Consider the following 24,174-nt stretch of genomic DNA (forward strand, 5'->3'; position numbering starts at 1 on the left):
ATCAGGCGGTGGGCAGACGGCAGAAAATGAGTTTGCAGAGCCTCTTCTCTTGTTAGTTTTATTTGGTCTACTGGATGTCCACAGGCAAACAGACACTAAGACTTATGGGGCAGAAAGTAAACTCACACCCAATTTTGAATCAACAATAACTTTGAAAAAGGGTCGTTAAATCCACACTGTAACTCAAGAAATGTATTTAACTTTCATTATTTTAACAGACATTATGCATTAAATGAACATGAATTGTTGATGTGTCAAGCCTTATGCATTGTTTGTTCTTAAATTAGTGATACATTTTTATAATAAAGCATTATCCATGTGGTTGAACTTGTCTACCAGCCTACCATAAGCATTCACACATGGTTTTAATTGTATTTGTGCCAAATTAGCTTAACTTTAAATTGCACTTTTTAAGAAATTAAATGTAAAGGAAACTATATTTATTTTATATACATTGCTATGCAGTTGCTAAGGTGTTCTTAGTGGTTGCTAGGGCATTGCTATGTGGTTGATAAGGTGTTCCAGATCATTGCTAATACAAAACACAAAAGGTATGCCAACTCGTATGGCACAACCAAAAGTCCAATAAATTCAGTTCAAAAGCTCATCGGTTTCGGAGATTATAAGACAAAAACAAAAAGTAAATCAACAAATAAAGTCCATGCAAATACTCAAATAATCCATTAAATAAACAATAAACCAGCTATGGCTCCATATTAAAGGTTTGGCTTCTTCACCATACATGCATTCAGACAAAACAAGCATTTCAAAAACTGTAAAAGTATCAAAAAGTACTTTAATTGAATAAAAGTACCAAAAGTAACCAGAAAAACATCATAAAAATAAATAAAACCTAGTCCTTTGACTGTCAACGGGATTGGAACTGTGCAACTTTTAGTTTGTTTCTGTTTGTTTGTTCACATTTGCCTCCATGTTAATTAATTAATTACCTGATTGGCTGGCTGTCTTAAAGAGGCAGTGCCAAACGGCCTGCTTTAAAGGGGCAGAGCATGTTTTTCCAGTCTGCCACACAAACAAACAGCTAGTCTAATGAATGGCACTTTCTTCAAACACACATCTCCTAACTGACATCATAAATGGGAATTTGTGTACAAATAGAGTTACTTTGACTTGAGGCAGTTTCCATTTAATTTTTTCATTGTATGACGATTTGGTACATTATTGTAACTCTGTTCACCCATACAGTATGCATATTATGAAAGAATTAGTCTTTTTATATAAAATAATCTTTATTCAAACACTGTTTGGCAACTGGCCTTTTCTGCCTAAATATATTTGAGTGAATATTCACTTACCTTAAGTGCTTTACATTATAGTACAAATTGTAATTATACGTACAGTACAAATACGTTACAATAACAAACCAAAATATGTTTACAGTGCATGTATAAGAATACAATAATAATGAACAATTTTCATGACCCTGTTCTGAAATACATTTCAATATGATTTCAAATTGAGATGTTCTTTAGCATTTACATAAAAAAATGTATATTAACAAACATAATATACAGTAATATGCAAAAAAAATTATATATATATATATATATATATATATATATATATATATATATATATATATATATATATAGTTTGGCAAATTAACATTGAAATATTGCTACTATTTTTATAAAGCCACATTGTTTGTCTTGGCATCTAAATTGTAACTATTGCCTTGTCCATACTTATACGTTTTCGGTTGAAAATGTATCTTTTTCTCTGCGTTTTGGCCTTCCGTCCACACTGAGACTTTTGAGCTTTTTGAAAACGCACTCCAAAGTGGATACATTTGAAAACGCCGTTTTCACGTTGTAGTGTGGACTGTGAAAACTGAGGCTTTCGAAAACGATGATGCATTTTTTTGTCATGTGACCCATTCAGTCCAAAACAAGATGGTGGACGACGTTGTATCGCAGTTGTTTTGGCTACTCTCCATTTTGATTTCGTTGTTAAACATTATGTCAGTTTGTACATACTTCAGCTTACATTTCTTCAAAGGAGTCAGGATGTTTACTCGCAGATGTTGTTCAGCGGCAGAACGAGAGGACAGTTGCGTCAGATCGTACATGGAGCGTAGATTTTGGGTGAGACCTGGGTATGATTCCCAGTCTACATTTTCTCTCGCTTTTGCAACTTTATAGTCTAGTGTTACCCGCAGCAACAACTTCACCTCATTGTCCGTCCATTTAAAAAATGTGGTGCCTTTCCTCAACATTGCTGCAACGTTTCAAAGAGGCGGAAAGTAAATAAACTCCTGATGGAAATGAGGCACGTCGAAGCATCTTATGTTTTACTCATGCGCAGTACAGGGACGTAAGCGTTTTCAGACGTTTCAGTGTGGATGAGCAACTTTTGGAAAATGCTTGAAAACGCTAGTATGGACTGAGAGCGTTTTGAAATGAAAAACGTCATTTTCAAATGTATCTGGATTAATGAAGACAGCATATGGCAGTGAAAAGTTGAAATGGCATGCATTTCGAAAGCAAACACATTTGCCAATGGCATTAAATGTTTCAAGTTAATAGAGCAGGTTTTCACAAATATACAGTGCATTGACAAATATGTGGTACTTTGTTCCTATTACAATCACATAATCATATACATAATCATCAAAATGTGAAATGTGCAGACAGAAGTTACACTTGAAGTATGAAGCAATGGGAATACTATGCAAATATGGTCCAATTTTCAAATTCAACAATAATGGCTCAGTTTTCCCTGTTCACAACTGTTGCTGAACAATTAAACAACTATGCAGTGCATTAAGGCATAAAGCTTTAAACAAGCTAACACAGTAGATACCACTATCATTGCAGCATAGTATGGAAATCTTACAACAGATATCAACACCATGGTAACAGTGTTCTGAGGCTTATAAGAGATATCATGGAGGGAAATGTTCAGTCCATAGGGCTTTCCATTGGGTTTATACCTCAAAGAAACATGAACTTCAGGTCTAAAGAATCAATTTAGCCTCGGCAGAGGACTACATGTGGATTTCAATACTTCCTTGCTTGCTTTTACTTCTTTGAGGAAGCTTTCGTATGTAGCAATGCACCTTTGCAATTGTAAGTCTTCAAGATAAAAAAAAAAGCTGTGGGTGATCTTCGAAGGTGGATGGTATATGTGAAATGGCAGCAAAGATCATAAGTGCTAACTTCACAACCCACACAAAACAGAAATGCCTTATTGGAATCTTCACAAATTGAATTTCTCACATTATGCATGATTGTTCTCCATTCAGCCCATTGCATCACAGGGGAACACGTTGATTCCATGAGAGGGCATTTTTAAGGGCAACTGGGCACCAACTTGTTGCTGGATAAAGAAGACAGTGGACTGTTCGGAATCTGAAAATCCAACAGAGCAACATTGTTGGGTCAACTTTCATTACTTTAAATGCATCGTAATTCAGAGTCTATGATTGATTTTGTAGGTTGAAAGTTGTAGGATGAAAAATGCTATAAGCAAAGGATTAGTTTGTATTAGGACTTTGGCTTCAAGCCATGGCTGACATTTTGAGTTTACCAAATCTCAAAAACAAGCACATTTATATGATGAGGAACAAGTAAAGCACTTTAGCCTGTTGAGAGTCTGGTGATTAAAATGTCCATTTTAATGGATGCGTAATGCTAATAAGATGTGTGAGAAGATACAGAACAAATTGTGTTAACAAAATTATACAAATAAACATACATACATACATTTGAATGAAATAAGTTATTTCAGTAACATTGCAACCTTACTTTCATGGTCAACGATGAAAACAAATTAAATAATACAAAACAATACTGATAAAGTGGCATCTTCAACCAGCCTAATCTAGTTAAGATGATCTGGCTGGCTTTAGAGGTAGAACTTTATATCGGTTATACAGTTAATACTATCTGTTACCTGCAAAAAAATATATTTTGATAGTTTCCAATATTTTTATTCTTCCGTGTTCCTTTGTGTTTGCCACTGGATGAGTCTACCATTAAAATGGCTTGGTTCTACAGTATAACAGCGGCCTCTAGAGGTGAAATAAAAACAATCGCTGGCATCTCGTGGGGATTTGATGCATCTAAATCTTGTATCATTCACAACACTCCTCTATATATTTGTTTCTTAACTTCAATGCATATTTTGTTACTTTGATCAGATAATCATGTGTTTTAAATTGAAATAAGGGCATGAAAAGCTGCGATTATCATACATCATACACAGGGCTGGACTGGTAATCTGGCAAACCGGGAATTTTCCCGGTGGGCTGACGCACTTTGGGTCCGATCAGGGGCGGACTGGCCATCCGGAGAACCGAGCGTGCCTGTGGATCGGCTGTGAAATGGGCCGAATGGACAGCGATAAGCTAAAATGAGCCACTGCGTTATGCAAAAAGGACCACAAAACGGCGCCGCGATATGCAGAAAAGGACAGCGAACATACTACTTTATTATACCACCAAAGACCAGCTTAAACCAGCTAAACACAGAAAACCATCAGTTTCATTTTTATCCTAATATTGCCAAATTGACATGTCTGGAGAAATAATCTTAACATTGACTAAAGGAAGATTCCGTGTTCAATAAAAGTTAAGCTAAATCAAAAGCATTTGTGGCATAATGTTGATTGCTACAAAAATGAATAATTCTTACCAAAAAAAAAAAGTAAAGAAGGTTACTGTGAGGCATTTACAAGGGAAGTGAATGTGGAGGAACTTTAAAGCTTATCATTTTATAAAGGCAATTACATTAATATTTCTGTTAAAACATGTATTATTCGAGCTGTAAAGTTTTTTAAATTGTCAAGTTTACAATCGTTTTAGGGTTTGTTGACATTACATTGTCATGGCTACAAAGTTGTAAAATTGGCTATAACTTTACACATGAAAGGTTAGTAAGGCATATTGTTCATGTCTTGTGGCTATAATTTTGAAATTGATTATCTTAACGTTCAAACATTGGCCCCCATTCACTTCCATTTGTAAGTGCTTCACTGGAACCCAGATTTTTGCTTTTTTTACAGAAAAGGAGGGGCAAGTCAAAATATTTTTTTGTCGTAATTAAGTAATATCACACAAGCAAGAGTGCGATATGGTCCTACATCAGCACTGCTGTGATTCGGCCACAGGCATGAGGCTGCAGGCCGAGTGACGTAGTAAATAAAAAAACGTTTGCCACAACCTGTTGGATAACATATGTAATGTAAAATTAATTATGGTAAAAGAGACACATAGCCTACAGTAGTTCTTAACGCACATGCACTATTAAATTATTCACTACTCTTACACTTTAGTTTAGAACGGCAGGAACACAAGCGGATACACACAGTGAAGCGTCCGAGTGCTGATGGTGTCAGACCATCAGTGCTCATTGAATGTCTCTCGTCCAATCAGATTAGATGACCGGAACTAACTGTGGTATATTCAATATTACACCACAAATGCTGTCAATTGATCTTAACTTGTATTGAACCTGGAATATTCTATTAAAGATATATATATATATATCTTGTATATTCAACATTTAGTCACTGTTCTGAACAGAACGAAACGACTATGTCCACAGGACATGTATGTAGGTGTGTGAAGGACTGTGTATGACTAACCTGGATGGATCCTCATCTTTGGTAAAAACTCCTCTCAGTTCCACACTGTTCATTTTATTTTCAAACCATCCATAACTTAGAGTCACCTTCAGTTTGAAAGTAAGAGAAACAGAGAGACATCTCACATTATCCATGCAATTAGGATCAGTTAAAAGGATCGTTCACCAACAAATGAATATCTGTCATAATTTACTCAACCAAACGCATTTACTGTTTTTAACTCCTAGTCACCTGTTTTGGAATATCACTAGGGGCAAGTAGAAGGAGGTTTTCTAGGTGAGAGTGAAACATGTTGCTATGGACCATGGAGACACCCAAACGCCTCTCAACTATGAAGCCCACCGTACAGTCATCAGGCAGCATTATCACCGCTGAGGTCTGCTCGAACCTTGGACCACTGCAAATAGATACAGATATTCGGCAATTAATACAGATAGGAGCATGCTTTTCACAACTGTAGTTTGTCCGTTAATTTTATTGGAAGCAAATCCAAAGGACGATTGATTGCACAGTGGTTGCTCTTTTATACCTCAGGACACTTAATTGAGTTCTCAGTTATATCTAAGTATCTAGTTTGTTTCATTTTGCATAAATGTCGCCACATTCACGTAATTTTCATGACATCAGGCGTATCTCTCATTGGTTTCTAAGAGAAACGGTTGAGATACAACAAGATATCCTTTGGAATATTTCTATCAAGTCGGAATGTACAAGCACTAACATTCACAGGAAATGATTTTCAAGATCAAAGACTAAACAAACATATGCTAATTCCTGGCCTCACCTTGCCCAGGGTGCCATCTTCTCTGCCAACTTCCTGCTCAGGCAGAAACCTGCCCCTCCTGTGGCAAACCAGAAATGAACTTCCCTCTAAAAAAAAAAGAACAGATGAATAAGCCTATCAGTATTCAAGAAACTGAAATTATCTCATGTTATCATCTTGTATTGTTACAGTTTTTATATCCATCATATCCATCATCAATGATGATCAGTATGACGTGTTGAACACAGGCCAGTCAGAAACACTAGTGGCGCAATCGGTCAGTGTGAGATAGTTCTACAAGCAAAGGCATGCCGAGGTTGTGAGTTCGAGCCTCACCTAAAGCAGGTATTTAAAACTACAAAGCTATTTCCTCACAAAATATGTACCTGTGTGCATTAATGGTTATAATCACTTGTGTAAAATAGTGGTAAGATATTGCATATGTTGTTCAATGCTACGTAATGCTAAGACTTTGATCTCGTAATGCTACGACTTTAATCTCAAAATAGTCAAGTTGTCAAATGGTCTAGTAGGCTGATTGGGGAGTCACAGCTTAACCCAGCGTCCCAGTATACCACACAGGTATGGCGGTTGGCTGGCTCGATATTAAATTATGTCTCCCATCCTTTGGACAGTGAATTCCAGCTTCTTCCTTCTGGACAAAGGTTTATAGTTCCAAAGAGCAGAACAAAGCGGTATAAAAACATCTTTGTTCCGGCAACTATAACTCTATTATAGCTCTATCTTATATTGCTATTATGTTGATATAGATGCAATGTCTATGTAAATCAGTTCAATGGAAATGAGGAGGCGAGAACCGGCTTGACAATATAAATAATAGTTTAATGAAGAAATAAACAAAAAACACACAAACATAAACACACAGAGCAGCTGCCTGTAATTCTCTCTCTCTCGAACTGTCGTCACCGGCCGCCTTTATCCTTCGCGAGCCCCCATCAGGCTTATTGGGGACCAGGCATGCGTCATTCCAGCCCGGCCCCGCCCTCCTCCGCTCTACAGTATATTTGATTTATCTATTTATATATTGTTTTTAAATATTGATTGGAACGTGGAGCACTTTTTATCATGTCGTGTTTTTTTTTTTTTATGTCGTACATTGTTTGAGTTGTCGTATGAACTCACCCGCTGCAAACCAAATCTACCAACGGGTATAAATAAAGTAACCTGAACCTGATAATATAACGACTCTAATCTTATAATGTTACACCTTTATTGTTGCCATATTACGAACTTAAATTCTCAAAATATTACAGTTATACTTTAATTAATTTGTACTTTTTTTCCATAATATTACAACTTTAATCTCATAATATTACAACTTTATTGTTACAATACTACAAATGTAATATTTTAATGTTACGAATTACATGTCATGCTACGACTTTATTCTCACTTTATTCTCTGGATATTTACTTTATTCTCAAAATATTATGACTTTATTCTCAAAACATTATGACTTTAATCTCGTAATTGTACAACTTTAATCTCAAAATATTACGACTTTATTTACTTTTGTCTTAATTCTCAAAATAGTACAAAGATATACTTGTAATGTTACGACTTTATTCTCGTAATTTGTACTTTTTTTCTCATAATATTACAACTTTAATCTCATAATGCTACAACTTTTTTCTCGTAATTTTTACTTTATGATTTTATTCTCATAATATTATGACTTTATTCTCGCAATGTTATGACTTTAATATCATAATTATATGACTTTCATCTTATAATACAATGAATTCTCATAAATTTGACTTTCATTTTTACCTCTAATTTACAATTTTATTCTCGTAATTTCATCAATTTATTCTTTCAATATTATGACTTTAATTTAGTAATGCTACAACTTATCTCATAGCTAATACTATGACTTTATTCTCATAATTTTGACTATTCTCAAAATATAACAACTTTATTCTTGTAATGTTATGACTTTAATCAAAATTACATTTTTTACATGTCACTAAAACGCTGTTGTATGCATTTTGACCTAACCCTTACAGTATATAAACGTGAATGAAGTAGACCAGATGTTCAAACCAAAGTTATGTAAACCTGACGAAAGGGTTTCTCTCCCACTCTAAAGTCCTCAATGCATCACTACTCTTCATTTATTTTCTTTCCGTGTACACTGAGCAGGTTTCTCCTCCCGAGGGGTTCTGTGGAGCATCATCAGTGATGGGAGGATAAATCTGAACCATGACAATCCACTCGTTCCCCATCTATTTGTGCCTCCAATGTGACTATTACCCTAAAGGTCTCCACACTCCTCTTCTATCCCCTCATCCTTTCTTATTCCACCCCTGTTGTGGCCTGTCCAGCGAGACGTATATACATGGACATAAACAACACAGAGGACACACATGGAGATAGATAGTCCTATCTAGTCTGGGTTGTGTTTACCAAAACAAAAGTACACTTTGGATTAATGGTCTTTGAGGCTCCAACTGTGAGACAGAAGTCTGATACTGTATATACAGGGGAAGACATACAGGGGTGAAACAAAGATAGCATGCAAAATGCATTTTGTATAAAGCAACAAGAAATGTACAGTTAAAGCTGTGGTGTAGTGGTTAGTGCATGCTTTGGACATGTTGAGCCTTGATGCTCATGTGGGACAACATGATTTCAGGTTTTATTTCACCAACAAATCATAGAAGTTAGACTTTTGCCTGTTTCCACACGTGTTTAAGAGAACAAAATAGTTTTTGCAATATTCCGATTTATTTTATGGATGAAATTTGTAACTGGGATGGAAACATGACTAATTTTAAGATTAAGATTTTTTTAATTTTTTTATTATTATTTTTTTTTTTTACTCATTTGTTTGAGGGAACAAAACTGTCACTTCTGGGAAAATGCTGCTTTATTTGCAAATTAATTTAGCAATATTTTGATATTTTGCATATACGAAATTCAACTAATGAAGCCTATTTTTAGACCCGTTCATATTTTTTACACTGAAACAGTATTTTCATGACAATTATAAACATTTTACAGCACAATTAATTTCCTTGTAATGCAAACATATATTTGCTGTACTGCCTTAAATTTATGCAAATTTTTATCACAGCAATTTTCACAGTAATACTGTACAAAGTTAACTTATTAATGCTAATTACTGTAATAATTAATTAGCAGTAATAATCATAATAATGATTGACAAAAATAACTACAACATCCAGTCGCATTACATTAATGAGAAATTTGGTTGGATATTATGCAAAATTGTAATGGAAATAATGCCATAATTAAAAAATTAATTTAATGGCCCTAAAAATTCTTCATTGTCTATGCAAATTTCTATTTTTTATTTAATTTATGATTTTTTTTTTTTTATTTTTATTTTTTTTTTGGAGAGATATACAATTCAGATATGTTCATGACTGGTTTCGAGAATTTCACCCATACAGGTTTGTCCATCCATCCATCCATCTTCAACCGCTTATCCGAAGTCTGGTCACGGGGGCAGCTGCTCCAGCAGGGGGCCCCAAACTTCCCTATCCCGAGCCACATTAACCAGCTCTGACTGGGGGACCCCGAGGCATTCCCAGGCCAGTGTGGAGATGTAATCTCTCCACCTAATCCTGGGTCTTCCCCGAGGCCTCCTCCCAGCTGGACGTGCCTGAAACACCTCCCTAGGGAGGCGGCCAGGGGGCATCCTTACCAGATGCCCAAACCACCTCAACTGACTCCTTTTGACACAAAGGAGCAGCGGCTCTACTCCAAGCTCCTCACGGATGACTGAGCTCCTCACCCTATCTCTAAGGGAGAAGCCCGCCACCCTTCTGAGGAAGCCCATTTCGGCCCCTTGTACTCGCGACCTAGTTCTTTCGGTCATGACCCAACCTTCATGACCATAGGTGAGGGTAGGAACAAAAATTTATCGGTAGATCGAGAGCTTTGCCTTCCAGCTCAGCTCTCTTTTCGTGACAACGGTGCGATAGAGTGAGTGCAATACCGCCCCCGCTGCCCCAATTCTAGGTTTGTGTCAAAGACAAATAAACAAAACTTTTTGTCGCAAATTTGTCGTTTCAAAAGACAAGCAACTGGTCTACAGGTGAGTTAAAAACTACAGACTTTACATTTATGCATTTGGCAGACAATTTTATCCAAAATTACTAACAGCTCAAGGTATTCCTGTTTTCTTTTTATTTATAGTAGTATGTGCGTTCATTGGAAATCAAACCGATGACCTTAAAATTGCTAGTACCATATTCTACCAGTTTAGCTATATAGATAAATTGTGTTTCATCTCATCTGGTAGTTATGTGTGCTTGTCTTCAATCGTATTGAACGGAGAGAAAGTCTAGTAAGGGCAACAGAAATGAAAGGCAGGTTTCAATTTTATTACTCCGGTGCCACTGTGGCCCAAGAGATCAGGAGACCAATACAAAGAGTGAGAGAGAGACAGGTCGAAGAGACTTGAATGGCTCAACTGTTGCTGTAGACCTCACACACACACTGACACACACTATTGCAGGAGCAGGCCCCCAGAGTGCATGTCAAGGCCAAAGTAATAACCATTGATGTGTGATAGTAACAGACAGGGAAAGAGACAGAGAAAAACACTTTGTACGTTCATTTGTTTGTAACAGAACAAATGGTTAAAGGAACCAAATACTTTTTGGGGCCAATGTTGATAGCCAAGACACTAAAACATACGTTCACAATGACTGACATAACATATTGTGCCTGACTGGTTGAACACTAGTTTACTCTGACAGTTTTATTTTCCCCAGATGCACAATAAAAACTCTGATTGAATTTTCTAGATCAATAAGCAATAATATTCTAATCACAGATTGATCCCAGGAGAAACAGTCAGTTGTGATACTGGATCACTGTGGAAGAATATTGGTGAAGGTTGGTCAATGGAAAAGAGGGGAGTATAGAATGGAGAGAAGGACAAAGGTCTTTTCAGCCAATAAAAATCAGTAGTTTTTCTTAGTTTATACATAATAGTTAGACAGAACCTGCAAAATAATTCATGTAGACTCTCTGAATGAACAACAATGGTTATGAAAATAAGAAATATGGGATATTGACCGCCTTATTCCCTTCCAGCAGCTCCTGCGCTCTCATTGGTCGATCCAGGCTTGGCTTACCCACATAGATATCGCTGTCCACTGGGAAGGCTGAGAGGAGAGAAAGCAGGGCTCCAGAGTTCAAGTAGTTATCATCATCAACATGACACAACCACCTGCGGCAAAAAAATTACGTTTTCAACATATGTACTGGGTTTTTTCTCCTCCTTGAAGGTGTTTTTAGGAAGCCACTGGCTAGGCTATAAAAAATATTGTTATGGTTATGCATAATTTGGTTTGGGAGAAGTTTGGAAAAATGTAAAACTAAATTGCAATGCTGGGTATTTAGGTTTTTGTTTAGTTTTTTACAGTAAGTTACATTTTTGAATTCACAACACAATTTAACACAAAAGAATATAAATAATATATTTAATGTTTTATAAAAATATATATATTTTTATTACAAGCAGAAAGGTAAATTCATGAGAAGTTTGACTAAATTTGACTTTTTAAAACTAATGAATACTTTGATATTGATATTGATATTGATATTTTTAAAACTAATGAATACTTTGATATATTATTTGATATCAAATAACAAAACAAAAATGCCCATCTCTATGTAATGTAGTATATTTAATATAATATATATTTAATATATAACATTCCATTTTATTGTTATTCTTATTACAGAACTGAACATAATGTAGCTGAAAATCATTTTGAATAGTTTATCTATTCAAATAATAAAAAAAAAAAAACTTTATTGTCCATCCCCATGGAGGGGTAGAAAATTGTTATTATAGGCCATACATATTATATTTATAAATATTTAAATTACTATTTTTTTTTTTTATTATTAACTTTATTTGGGGATCTCGACAAAGAATGATGTATGCAATTAATCTACTTGTCATGTAATTCATTCGATAAAAAATTTAATCGATTGACAACCCAAATATATATATATAATTTTTTACATTTTAGTTTTTATTATAATTATAATAGCATTTATTTATTTTGTTCAAATAAAAAAAAATACATATTGAGAAAGGTTTGCTTAACAACAGGTTTTTGTTACATATATACATATGCACGTATAAAAAAAACAAGACAAAATCTGTAGCTCCTTATCAAAACGAATCACACAATAAATTCACAATTTCACAGGTCACAAATTATTAAGTGACTCACAATTTCACAGGTCACAAATTATTAAGTGACTCACTTTTTATCGGAGGCCATGAAGTGATCGTACTCAGCAGCCATCTTACATGAGAGAGCCTGATGACTGTGTTCAGGGGAGCAGTCTGTGACGACCATATTGAATCCTACAAGATACAGGTAATGAGTGAGCAGTCCTGCCGAAAAGATTCAAAACTTCAAATCCTGTAGAAGTTGCAATTACTATTGGCATAATAATGATACCTTCAGAGGAAATGTCTTCATCGGGAGTGTCTGTGAAGATGTACGTCTATAAAAATACAAATAAACACAGAAGTAAGTAGCTGTTATTCCTCATTTAACATGCCAAGATGTTAAAGTCCTGTCATGACAGAGCCAAACATAACAGAGGTCATTTACATATAAAGAATAAGCCCCATGAAATCAAAATTTGAGTTTTGTTGCTTTTAGTTCAAGTCTGTGCTTGGAGGCCATATATATGCCAGTGTACACCTAAAATTGACTATTGCAAACATACACATTTCAAATTTGCAGTTTTTCTCATTTAAAATGACCAAAATCATTAGTGACACCCTGCACTCATTGCCGTTTCCAAATTTTTGTCTTATCAAAAGTGAATCATTGTTCACGGCAATTTTTTTTAAAAAGGGACCAGCTTTTGATATGTCCCACCCAACTTCCTGTTTCAACAGGAAAAATGTTTAACACAGTAAAGAAAACTGCGCTTGTTAATCCACTCTTTGGGACCTTAAAGCCTGTTTAAATCTAATAGTCAGAAAGAGGGTGTAAAATGGTCACTTAAGCTAAAGCCAAACTATTTAAGGTGCAAGAAACCTTGACTAATATTATAAGTGGACCTCTGGGGGCGAAATAACTTTAAAAATGTAGGATATGGTCAATTAAAATAAATTAAATTGATGAGAAGATTCATCTACAATGCTACACTGACTCAATTTAACAGAATGAAATAAAAACAAACAAATTAGATCCTTAGAGTGAGTTTTAAGTGTTTTTAAACTGTTGTTATCACTTTGTGCCAGTTTAATTACCTCAGCTGTAGTTTTTGTACACATAGACTCACACAAAAACTTAAAAGCTTTCCAGAACAGCAGTTCCAGTCCCACCTTGAGACAACATTGGGTAATCACAAACCAGAGCACTCTGTAAGGGGAACACTAGCTACACAGATGCTCAGAGATCTCATGGAGCACCAGCTGTTGTTTTGCAGTGATGGTAGATGGAAGTTTGGATGTAGCCCATCCCTTTATCCAGAGAAAAGACCACCAGACTGTCATTGCACCATTTCTGCATTAATATGCAGGCTTTGCCTTGTGGTACATACACCGAACATCTCAGGTTATTTATAAGAATAGTTCAACCAAAAATGTAATATCTCCTTTTGTATTTCACTGAAGACAGAACGTCATACAGGACTGGGACAACATGATGGTGAGAAAAGGATGAAATGATTAAAATATTTGGGTGAACTAACCCTTTGGAACTTAAGGTTTGGGCAGGGCTGGACTGGGAAGAGAAATCGGACCGGGATTTTACATAGCAGCTGGCCCAAAAGTTGTTGTGGGGGTGTTCAGTGTCCTTTTCTGCATATCGCGGCACCGTTTTGTGGTCCGTTCTGCATAACGCGGCGGCTTATTTTAGCTTATTATGGCCCATTCGGGCCGTTTCGTGGCCGACCCACCAGCCAGCTCTGTTCTTCTGATGGCCAGTCCGCCCCTGATCGGCCCCAAAGTGCGTCGGCCCACTGAGAAAATGACCTGTATGCCAGATTACCAGTCCCGCCCTGGGTTTGGGGTTTATAAAAATCTCTTGCTCCAAGTACAAATAATCATAAAGATGAAAATGCAGGTTTTAGACTTAAACGGATCCATCCAGTACCGGATGCCTGTTTTCCCATATTTATAAGAGGAAGCGCTCAAGGGGACCCCACAACCACCCATGTTAGACGGTGAAACATCCAGAATTTAAATGTCCTGTATTCGCCTGGTGAAAAGTTGGCAACCCTAGTTAGATACAGAACTTTTAAAAACTAGTTACTAAAACTAGTGGTGCCTAAGCAAGCACCCATAATTAATTAAGGGTTTTAGTGTCATTTGTAACCACCAAGCCATAGTGTGCTCCTTTAAACAGTCCTTCAAATAAATCAAGAGGAACAGATTTAGATTTAGGAGTCATTTCCTGCCAGAATGGGACACATCCTAAATGTGGTCTCTCTCTCTCCCTCTCTTTCTCTCAATCTCTCTCTCTCATAATTCTTTACTCGCACACATGCACAAAAAACACACACACCACACCCTGTGTTGGGTGGATGGTACACAGATGGCCCTGTGGGTGGCTGGTTTTGCCATCCAGGCCAGGCAAACGGAACCAAATGGCACATGGGGATGGAGAGACTGACCAAGTCTTTAATTCTCAGAGGGAGAGAGTAAGACAGAGAGAGAGAGAATGGTGCCAGCATTGATGCCTTTATGTGAAGACTGGCTTTTTTGGTCTCTTGAGATTAAAAAAATAAAAAATATATATATATATCGGAAAGGAGCAATGTGGTGGAGGTGAAGTCCAAAATGAAAAAAAAAAACGTCAGATCTTGAAGCTGCAATATTTCACTTAGAACTGTCACCAGGATATGTTGTGTTTTGGATGCTGGTTACCACCAAGAGATAATGGTGTGCCAACTAGGCTTCATAAAAAGTAGTAGACTATGAAGTTAAATAAAAAAGTAAACTAGACCTTGTAGAAGGTATACACAGCTGTACCACATACTGAAGCTGTGGTCCTGAAGTCTTTTTGTACTCGGTAGCCCCACCCACAGTGCAAACTCAATGGTCCAAAACCCCTCTACACATAGTTGTATATAGAGCACAGAAGTCTGGTTCCAGAAGTTAAAATCCCATTTATCTTTTTTTCCATAAGGGAATTGATTATTAACCATAACTTATAAACTCTAAAGACCGACCTACCATGAGCTCTGAGGTTGTTATTCAATGATACTGTTTATGCTTCTTTTGAAGTCATCAGTCTCCATTATTTAGTTCAACTTACATTTTTTAATCATCTTTAATATCAGAATTCCTGTTGATCCTGAAGAGAAAAGATCCACCAATAAGAGAATCGTGGCAAACAAACTGCGGCAAAAGAGCTCTGCAGCGACCACCCACTTCCATGGCACAATGTGAATGATGCAATTAATTCAGTCTCCCTAAACTCTCAAATCACTTATATATTTGTATACTGTATATCTGAATATTTGGCAATACATTTACATACACATAAAAATAGTGATTTTATCCTTATAATCAATAACTTTACATTTCTTCATGGTTTTTAATTTGATTACCTCATTCATAATGCTTTGTAGGATTGTGGTGATCATTAAATATGTAAAGTTCACAGTCTTGTACCTTTGTCTGATTTTCAAATACTTTTTTGTTTCAAATCAAAGTTTGCGATGTTGTGATTCACCTTAGAGCTGGTTGGTCTGGTCCATGGATCTTGGGTTACGATTCTTTTATGAAGAATTTTATTAAATCCCTATAGAAAAAATGCATGGGAAAAACACTTCTGGAAGCAAGATGTCTGAAAGAGTGGTCAGGAACCGTTGCACTATTTAAAATCAAATACAGTCTGAATGGCTGTGATTTTGTTATGTCATGTAGCATTTTACTTTCAGTGTGGAAAGAAAATCGCATATGTGTAGGACAAGGCGTCTACTCAGATGCTTACTCGTAGAGAAAGTTCTGATGGAACATTTGACAGATAGGAATGTGTAATATGCATTTTGAGAGTATGGAAAAACCCAAGTGTCTTTGAAATAAAGCGAGAGTATAGCGAACTGGATTTCCAAAAGTACAACTGGACCTGTATGTCTGAAATTCTCATTAGTTAACATATGCCTACACTACAGTGGACTGCAGCAAAAGTAAACATTTACTAAACTTTTGGTCGTATGAGGGAACATCTGTTTCACAAACCCTTGCCTTTTTCCTCTACAATTTTCCTCTACAGCGTCATTACACGTTACTCAGTGAAAACTCTCGTGTAAGAGCGCCTACATGCTATAAAAAGCTCTGATTTGCTCTCAAAAAATTGGTTCAACCAGGTCTCTTGACAAGTCCTATTAGTACGAGATGGTAAAATTATAAGAAACAATTGTTGGCTTGTACAAAAACATACAACTTTTACTCCTTTGACGTACATTACTCATTTGTAATGTATAAATAAATATGGAATGAGAAATGCAATTCGTTCACTGATATTTCCTTTCTCAAAATAAAAGGTTGGCTAGAAAGCAAGCTAAAATGTGATGCCTGTTTTGAATCCATTTGAAATTCTGAATATTGATCGGTTGGTCTCTACTGGAATAAAATAATACTTTTTCATACGAGTGATAAGTTGTACGATGTCTTATGATTTTGCCATCTCATACTAATTATTATCTTCTTGTATGAGTTGTCATGCGACTAGAATATATTGGTCATTGGTCAATAAATGCTAATGTCGCACTAAAGAGCAACCCATTTTTTTCTAGAGCATCACATGCTTTTTTCCTCTATGTTCTTCAAACTCAGCTTCAATGGATTAATGTAAATTCTAGTGTGTACACCCTAAGCCCTATTAACCAAAGCGAGAATCTTTTATTGTTCCCAATGATGCTGTGGAGGTGTTGTTCTCTGAGTTTAGATTAATTACAACATTTTGGCATTTGGACAGCTGAGTTCGCAGCTCAACATGCTTCATCTGTGGTAGTCCTTGAGTACAGGTGGAATAATCTAACTCAAAGATCAATGCAGCAGTCATCAAAGCCAATGGGCCAGAGCGAGTGGAAACAGCCCACTCACACCCTGAGCTCCTTCATAAATCATATGGCCAGGTCTTTAGCACTCATTTTGTCTAGGCAGTAGAGATAAGTGAGGCAAAAGATGACAGCAGCTTATACAGGACTGTCTGCAGATACACAAAGAGTGAAACCAGAGCAGAAGTGCCCATTAGTTGCATAATGGAGTTAAGGAGGAGGAACCTCCATTTTGTCTCCTTAACTCATGAGAAAAGGAAAGAGGCTCAAATGTAATGAATGGATTTGGGCAAATTTAGGACAAATGGTTGGACAGAGAATGAGAGAGAGATTAGGCCTCACAATATGATGGACAATAAAAGCAGAAAAAAACAGCCTGGTCTCGTTAAATTTACTTGAGCATTGCTACATTTTTGCAAAACTGAAATAACATGCTTCATTACACGTTTGGCTGCAGTTTTCAAGTGAAATATCCAGCGCGGGGCACCAAAGCCGAGAGAAATGAGGTTGTAATCAGACAAGGTGTTTTAGGTGAATTTTAGATAGAGGTTTTAATAAGTCAAACGTACCTCCCTAACCTAAAACTTTACCCTAAACCTAACTAATAGTGTTTGAAAAGATGAGAGAAACAGACATCCTTACCTTTAACCAAACCCTAACCGATAGTGTTTTAAAAGGCAAATTCAAAAGAAAAAGAAAACACACATTTACTGAAGCAACCATGTCACTCTGTGTCGCTTCTATGCCACTTTCACTTTCGTATGACTTTAGCTGGATTCAAACTGCGGTCAAAGAGCTCAAAGTCCAACGCACTATCAAGTGAGCTACCAAGCAAGCTAATGATATAGGAATAAGTGTGTATATGTAGGTGGGTCTGTAATACAAGTGTTAAAACGTTATGTTTTTCAAATCATGCGTTAAAGTAAAAGTGTTTTGATATCATAACATAGCAGGGGATGAGTTATAGAGTGAAATATACGCATTTATAAGATTCAAATCAGCAATTGTACTCATGATTTGGGTGATAATGATTAAACCATACAGTTGTTGTAGTGCCTCTAGTGTTCATTTCACCAGGAAACTGCAGCGAAACGTAGAAAGCAGCATGTACAAATCAGTTTGCAAAAATCTATAGCATAACAATCATTCTATGAGACCAGGTAGAAAAAACATGACTCGTTACATGAAAAATAACATGTTAATTGTTTTACGCAATTAATCATGCCCCGATACACACATAAGTTCTGTGATAAGGAATGCTCCTACCATCGGACCAATTTAAGCAGATTTTATGAATTTGAGGCAGAACCAACGAGCAAGAAGAAGGCAATATTGATATGCTATTAATTAGGATTAAAACCTGTCATTGATTGACAGCCCTAATAATAAAAAAAACACAATATTCTTTTTTGAGACAGGACTCAATTCTCAGACTAATCAAAGCAGCAACGAAAACTAAACAGCTAAGACTTTGCTCGGATGTCCGGAGGGTGTTTGTTTCTTTCGGAGGGTGTTGGTGAGTCTTTGACTTTGTAAAAAATGTGTAGGCTGTTGTTTCACACTCTGTTCCTGTTTCCTCAGTTCAAGACTTCCTCTTTCAGATAGACTTCCGTTTTGTCATTGTTTCAAAACTCAGTCTGCGGCCATCACTCCCACTTATGTACTGAAGCAAAGGGCACACACACATGCAAATATAATCTCAAAAACATAAAGTCAACATCCTGTGCTTCTATAACATACTGAAGTGGCCAGAAACTGCGTTACAGGTTTAAAATCCACTTAATTAGTGGAATTAATTAACCATAAGTATTACACTTTGGCACATAACTCTATGAATGATACCTCAAATCATGTGGCTTGTTTAGAAGTGATCAGACTTACGATTTTGGCCTCAGTGAAAAATAAAATGGACAATAAAATCCCATAATCTTCCACAGTAATCCATTTAAAGTTTGAAACCTCCATTTTCATTTTCCTAACACCATCATTTTCCAAAATATGCAGTTACTGAGAGGGTTTCCATTGTTTCTTTGTGGAGAAAATCACCATTTCAGAGTGGATAAGAGCCATAAACTTGAAAAATGAAAATGGATTAGTGTGGGTGTGACCTCACACTGAATGAGGGACCGAAGTCAAATTTAGGGACGAGAATCGTAGAGACTTAGGTTCTTTTGATTTGGGCCAATAAAGAACTCCCTAGCAACCACCCAAAGCCGAATAGGAATACACATTAAACTGCCCAAACACCCTAGTAACTACATTAAAAACTACTGCAACCACTCACAACACCCTGGTGGTGGTGAGTTATAGCTGAAATTCATTATTGAAAGAAAACTGTATTTTCAATTGCCAGTAACAACTACAACTTTGAGTACAACAAACACTTCCTTGCCACAGACACCCTATACTCATATTTAAAACCATGTGCAAGTTTTGGACAAAAAGCAGAAGCAGGGAATTTTTCAAACTGTTGCGTCTACAAGAGCCAAAATTCAAGCAGAACTTTAACATTAAAGTCAAGTTTCATGCAAGTTTCAGTCTTGCTCAAATTGGGAAACTGCTGAACAAGTTGGCAGTCATTTATTCCCCACAAAAACAGCTTATTAGTATGTAAAACAAGACGAAACCTAGCCCCTAGCATTTTGCAAACGTTGTCTTTAATCATACAAGTATTTGGATCTGCAGCACCAATGTTTTACACTTGTCATCTTACATTTAGAAAGACAGCTGCTCCTTTGAAAGTGTTGCATTCTGAGACGCATGTTGGGAATTTGCTTTGACAAGTCACTCAGAGATAACACTTGGCAAGCTTAAACACTGGCATCTTCCTGAAGTGCTGGTGTTGTTAGTGCCTGCCAAAGCATGAGCTTGTATGAGTGTGAGTGTGTGCATAATATAAGCACGTGTTAGTACGTCAGTCTGGTTTTGTTCTACTTCTTAATGTCATGTCACAGCAGGTCAGAGACAATTTTTAAATGTAATTTTTTTTTGTTTAAATGGTATTGTGGTTTTTTAACTTGTATTTTCCTTGAATCTTTGCAAGTTGATTTCAGTTGTTTTGACTTTCTTAACCTCAATCACCATTCACTTGCAGTGTTTGAAAAAAAAAAAAAAAACATGCAATGATTTCAAAGATCATGGCTGTGAGTTCTGATACTTCTGCCAAAAATAGGAACTAAACATTCATCTCTACCCCTCGTGACAGGGTGACTATTGCTGAGTTAGAGAACACACACAGGAAGTGCTCGGTCTATAAACGACCGCAGGGTAGGTAAAACAGGAAATGGGGCAGAATCCTGTGTTTTATTTGCTAATTGGTGGGTCAGTCTTGGTGGCATGGTGCCAGCATTAATAAAAACCACTCCAGTGGCTCATCAAATGTGAAATATGAATTGACCTGAAAATGTTTTCATCAAAAATACCACAATCCAACTTGGCAGCACAGCCATAAATAACAAACTTGTCTGGTTTCGACAACGGCTAAGTCTGAGGTTTTGCACCTGTGCATTTACCAGTACGTTTGCACACAACACAGCTTGCTGATGCCACAGGATGTGCGTTCATCTGCCAACTATGTGAGCGAACATCCTGTGACATCAACAGAAGTGGTTGCAGAGACTGCAGCTCGGATTGTGATGTAAAAGGAACCATGTCCAATATAATGATGAAGAACAGGGCCATAATCACCATAGACACTGGAGGGGACACGCCCCCTTCTAATATTCTAAATCAGTATGTGTGGTCTTTTTAAAAATAAAAAATAAACATTTGATGCCCCCAAATCTTTAATATTTTGTAGCATACTTCAAGAAACACTCACATGGTCTTTAGTCCTGGATATCCAGGTCTCCAAAAGAAGAGCAAGGCGGGCTTTGTGAAACCTGCCAGTTGTTTTCACCGCAATGAAGATATCAGTGAGTTCTAATGGTGACTTTGTCTTTGTCTCCCTCCATTTGTCACTTTTTGGGTTCTGTTTGAACTTTTTGGTGGCAACATCTTTGTGTTGATTCACAGCTGTGGTCCTTGATATAAATGGCACCTCACTTCGTATCCCTTCGTGCGCAAGTTGCGCGTTGGGTTTTTGGTCACTCCAGGTGCGCAGTTGCAAATCCAGTAAAATCAGGATGAAGAGGGTCAGAGCAAAAAAAGAAAGAGCATGAAATAGTCTCCTCAGGAACATCTTCTAAAATCTTTGAGTGACTTTTGGCCACATATTAAACTCAATCAAATCAAATATAGCAGGCGTCATTTAGTCTCAGATCTGGGCGTCTTTGGTTTTCACCGTGCGTTCACAGCATCACACGCAATAAGGTGCGATTGTCAAATAAATAATAATAAAACGCAATAAAAACGGGCTGGAATATACAATACAAATCCATTGTTACTCCTTATTATTTTCTAAGCATGTCGGTACCAACTTACTAACTTGAAAGAAAGAAAACATCCGAGGTCCTCATTTATTTTATTTTTTTAAACGCGCATGAAGAACCAAAGTCGTTGTCCGAAACGAGAACTTTGCGCACGGTTATGGACTCATCAAAAGTTGAAATATTGTAATCCAGCGCGGAGTCCATCTAATGCCCCATGCGTTCTGTCAAAGCGCAGGATGAGGGAACTGTCACTCAATTTCATTCGGGCTTTGCAAACTTTTACTCCCCGCCCACTTTCCACAGTGAAGAGCTGATGGTGACTGATTAGAGCGTGGCGGTTCATTGCTGCAGTGTGCAAATATGAACCAATATCTTGATGAAAACTTAAACTTCAGCTTTGAAATGAATTAAAAACAATTCAAGATTAAGTAGTTTAGGCTAATGCAGTCTCTTTCTTGCATGGTAGGAAAAGAATGGCAGTGTCTCCACTGTATGTGAGTATAAAGGTACTGTCTTAATACACTAATTACAAAAAGTAGGAATACCATCTAAACACTTATCGTTCCCCTAATGTTAATGTATGGTTCTCATTTTGTTATTTATTTTTTTATTTAATTTATTCATATTGTTTATGTATTTTTGGAACCAATTCCGAATGATCTAGGAATGTTCTTTTTAGCTTTTTTTAAGCACGGGTTGCCCACCCCAACAAGTTGGCACCCTGAAGTCCACCAGCCATCTCCCCCCCAACCATCCACCCACAACCCACACTGCTATGTTATGATATCGAAACACTTTTACTCTTATGTATCATTTGAAAAACTAAACTTTTTAATGCTTGTTTTACAGACCACATACATTTACACACTTATTCCAACATGATTAGCTTCCGTGGTAGCTCACCTGATAGAGTGTTGGACTTTAGACTCGAAAGCCTGAGATTGGAGCCCAGTCAAACACACAAGCTGACATGTTAGACAAAAGTGTCATAGAAGCAAAATGTACACAAAATGACGTGGTTGCTTCAGAAAATGTGCATTTCATGTTGCATTTGCTTTTAGGACACTATCGGTTAGGTTTAGGTGTTGGTTAAGGATGTTTTGTTCACCTCTTGTTTGCATTTATGACACAATCGGTTAGGTTTAGGTGTTGGTTAAGGATGTTTTGTTCACCTCTTCTTTGCTTTTAGGACACTATCGGTTAGGATTAGGTGTTGGTTAAGGGTAAGGATGTTTTGTTCACCTCTTGTTTGCTTTTAGGACACTATCGGTTAGGTTTAGGTGTTGGTTAAGGATGTTTTGTTCACCTCTTCTTTGCTTTTAGGACACTATCGGTTAGGTTTAGGTGTTGGTTAAGGATGTTTTGTTCACCTCTTCTTTGCTTTTAGGACACTATCGGTTAGGTTTAGGTTAAAGTTTCACTCATTAAAACCTCCATCTAATATTTCCCTTAAAAATCTTGTCTGCTTATGACACCATCACTTTTGGCGCCCCCTGCTGGAAATCTCATTAGGAAACTGCAGCAAAGCATGTAATGAAGCACGCAATTTCATTTGACAGAAATGGTGCCACGGTCACATAATGTTCATGAGATCAGGATGTGTGTAGCCTACTTTAAAGTACCATGTAAATATGGAAATCATTCAGTGCCTTGGTATATATCAGAGCACTAAATGGTCACACTACTTGTAAGGGCATGTTGAAACCTTCAAATATTTGCCATGGTAACCTTAGTTTCTGCTAAAATACCGTAGTTACTACAGTTAATGTAAATGTAATAAACATAATAAATTATTTTTGACGATAATTGTGGCCAGTATGAAGTTACCACAGTTTTATTGATGTTAGAATTTTGGCAATAAATTGAGAAATAATATAATGTAGCTATGGGATTATACAGTATGTAGAAATCGATGTGTTTGACATGGCAAAAATATATGAAGTACAAAGTATCATAAAATAGGTGACATGTATATATAACATAACGTTTACAATAGTACAACAAAGAATAAAAAATTACTTATGACTAATTTCTTTAGACAATATTTTTGCTTGTTTGCGTGAGATGAGTTTGCATCATTTTATTTTTGATTCATCTATGGTGCTTCTTTTCTATGAAAATTACTCTAGAAACATGTCGGTATCTGTCCCGAATGACTTCATCTTTTTACTTTTAACTTGTGCCAGAGATCTGCGGGTTATCCTAAGCACCACTTGTCAAGTAGCCAAGTGTCCATTTATTTGGAGTGTTGGGTGTCTTTGAACAATTTTATGGTTTTAATAGCTATAATAATAGCTTATATTTTACCTTAGGTCAAGGATTTTAACGATGACACAATCAGTAAAAACGTTCACAACCAATGTGATAAACTTCATCAGTACCTTTGTT

General features: G+C 36.6%; 1 protein-coding gene across 2 annotated transcripts; it reads right to left on the reverse strand.

Moving 5' to 3' along the window:
- Window positions 1-1,589: 1,589 nt before the first annotated feature.
- LOC127639990 (beta-1,3-N-acetylglucosaminyltransferase manic fringe-like) lies at window positions 1,590-22,010 on the reverse strand. Of its 2 annotated transcripts, XM_052122354.1 has the most exons (9): window positions 21,237-22,010; window positions 12,850-12,895; window positions 12,650-12,752; window positions 11,444-11,597; window positions 6,392-6,477; window positions 5,839-6,004; window positions 5,608-5,693; window positions 3,240-3,371; window positions 1,590-3,095 (listed from the first exon to the last, which is right to left on the reverse strand). In XM_052122354.1, exons 1-8 carry the CDS (start codon window positions 21,594-21,596, stop codon window positions 3,275-3,277), a joined length of 1,098 nt encoding a protein of 365 aa, XP_051978314.1. In that variant the 5' UTR covers window positions 21,597-22,010; the 3' UTR covers window positions 1,590-3,095; window positions 3,240-3,274. The 2 variants fall into 2 exon arrangements, with proteins under 2 accessions (XP_051978314.1, XP_051978313.1); XM_052122353.1 differs by having other exon boundaries at window positions 1,590-3,371.
- Between the last annotated feature and the right edge of the window lie 2,164 nt (window positions 22,011-24,174).

Source organism: Xyrauchen texanus, chromosome 48 (assembly GCF_025860055.1).
Source record: "Xyrauchen texanus isolate HMW12.3.18 chromosome 48, RBS_HiC_50CHRs, whole genome shotgun sequence".
Lineage (NCBI taxonomy): Eukaryota > Metazoa > Chordata > Actinopteri > Cypriniformes > Catostomidae > Xyrauchen > Xyrauchen texanus.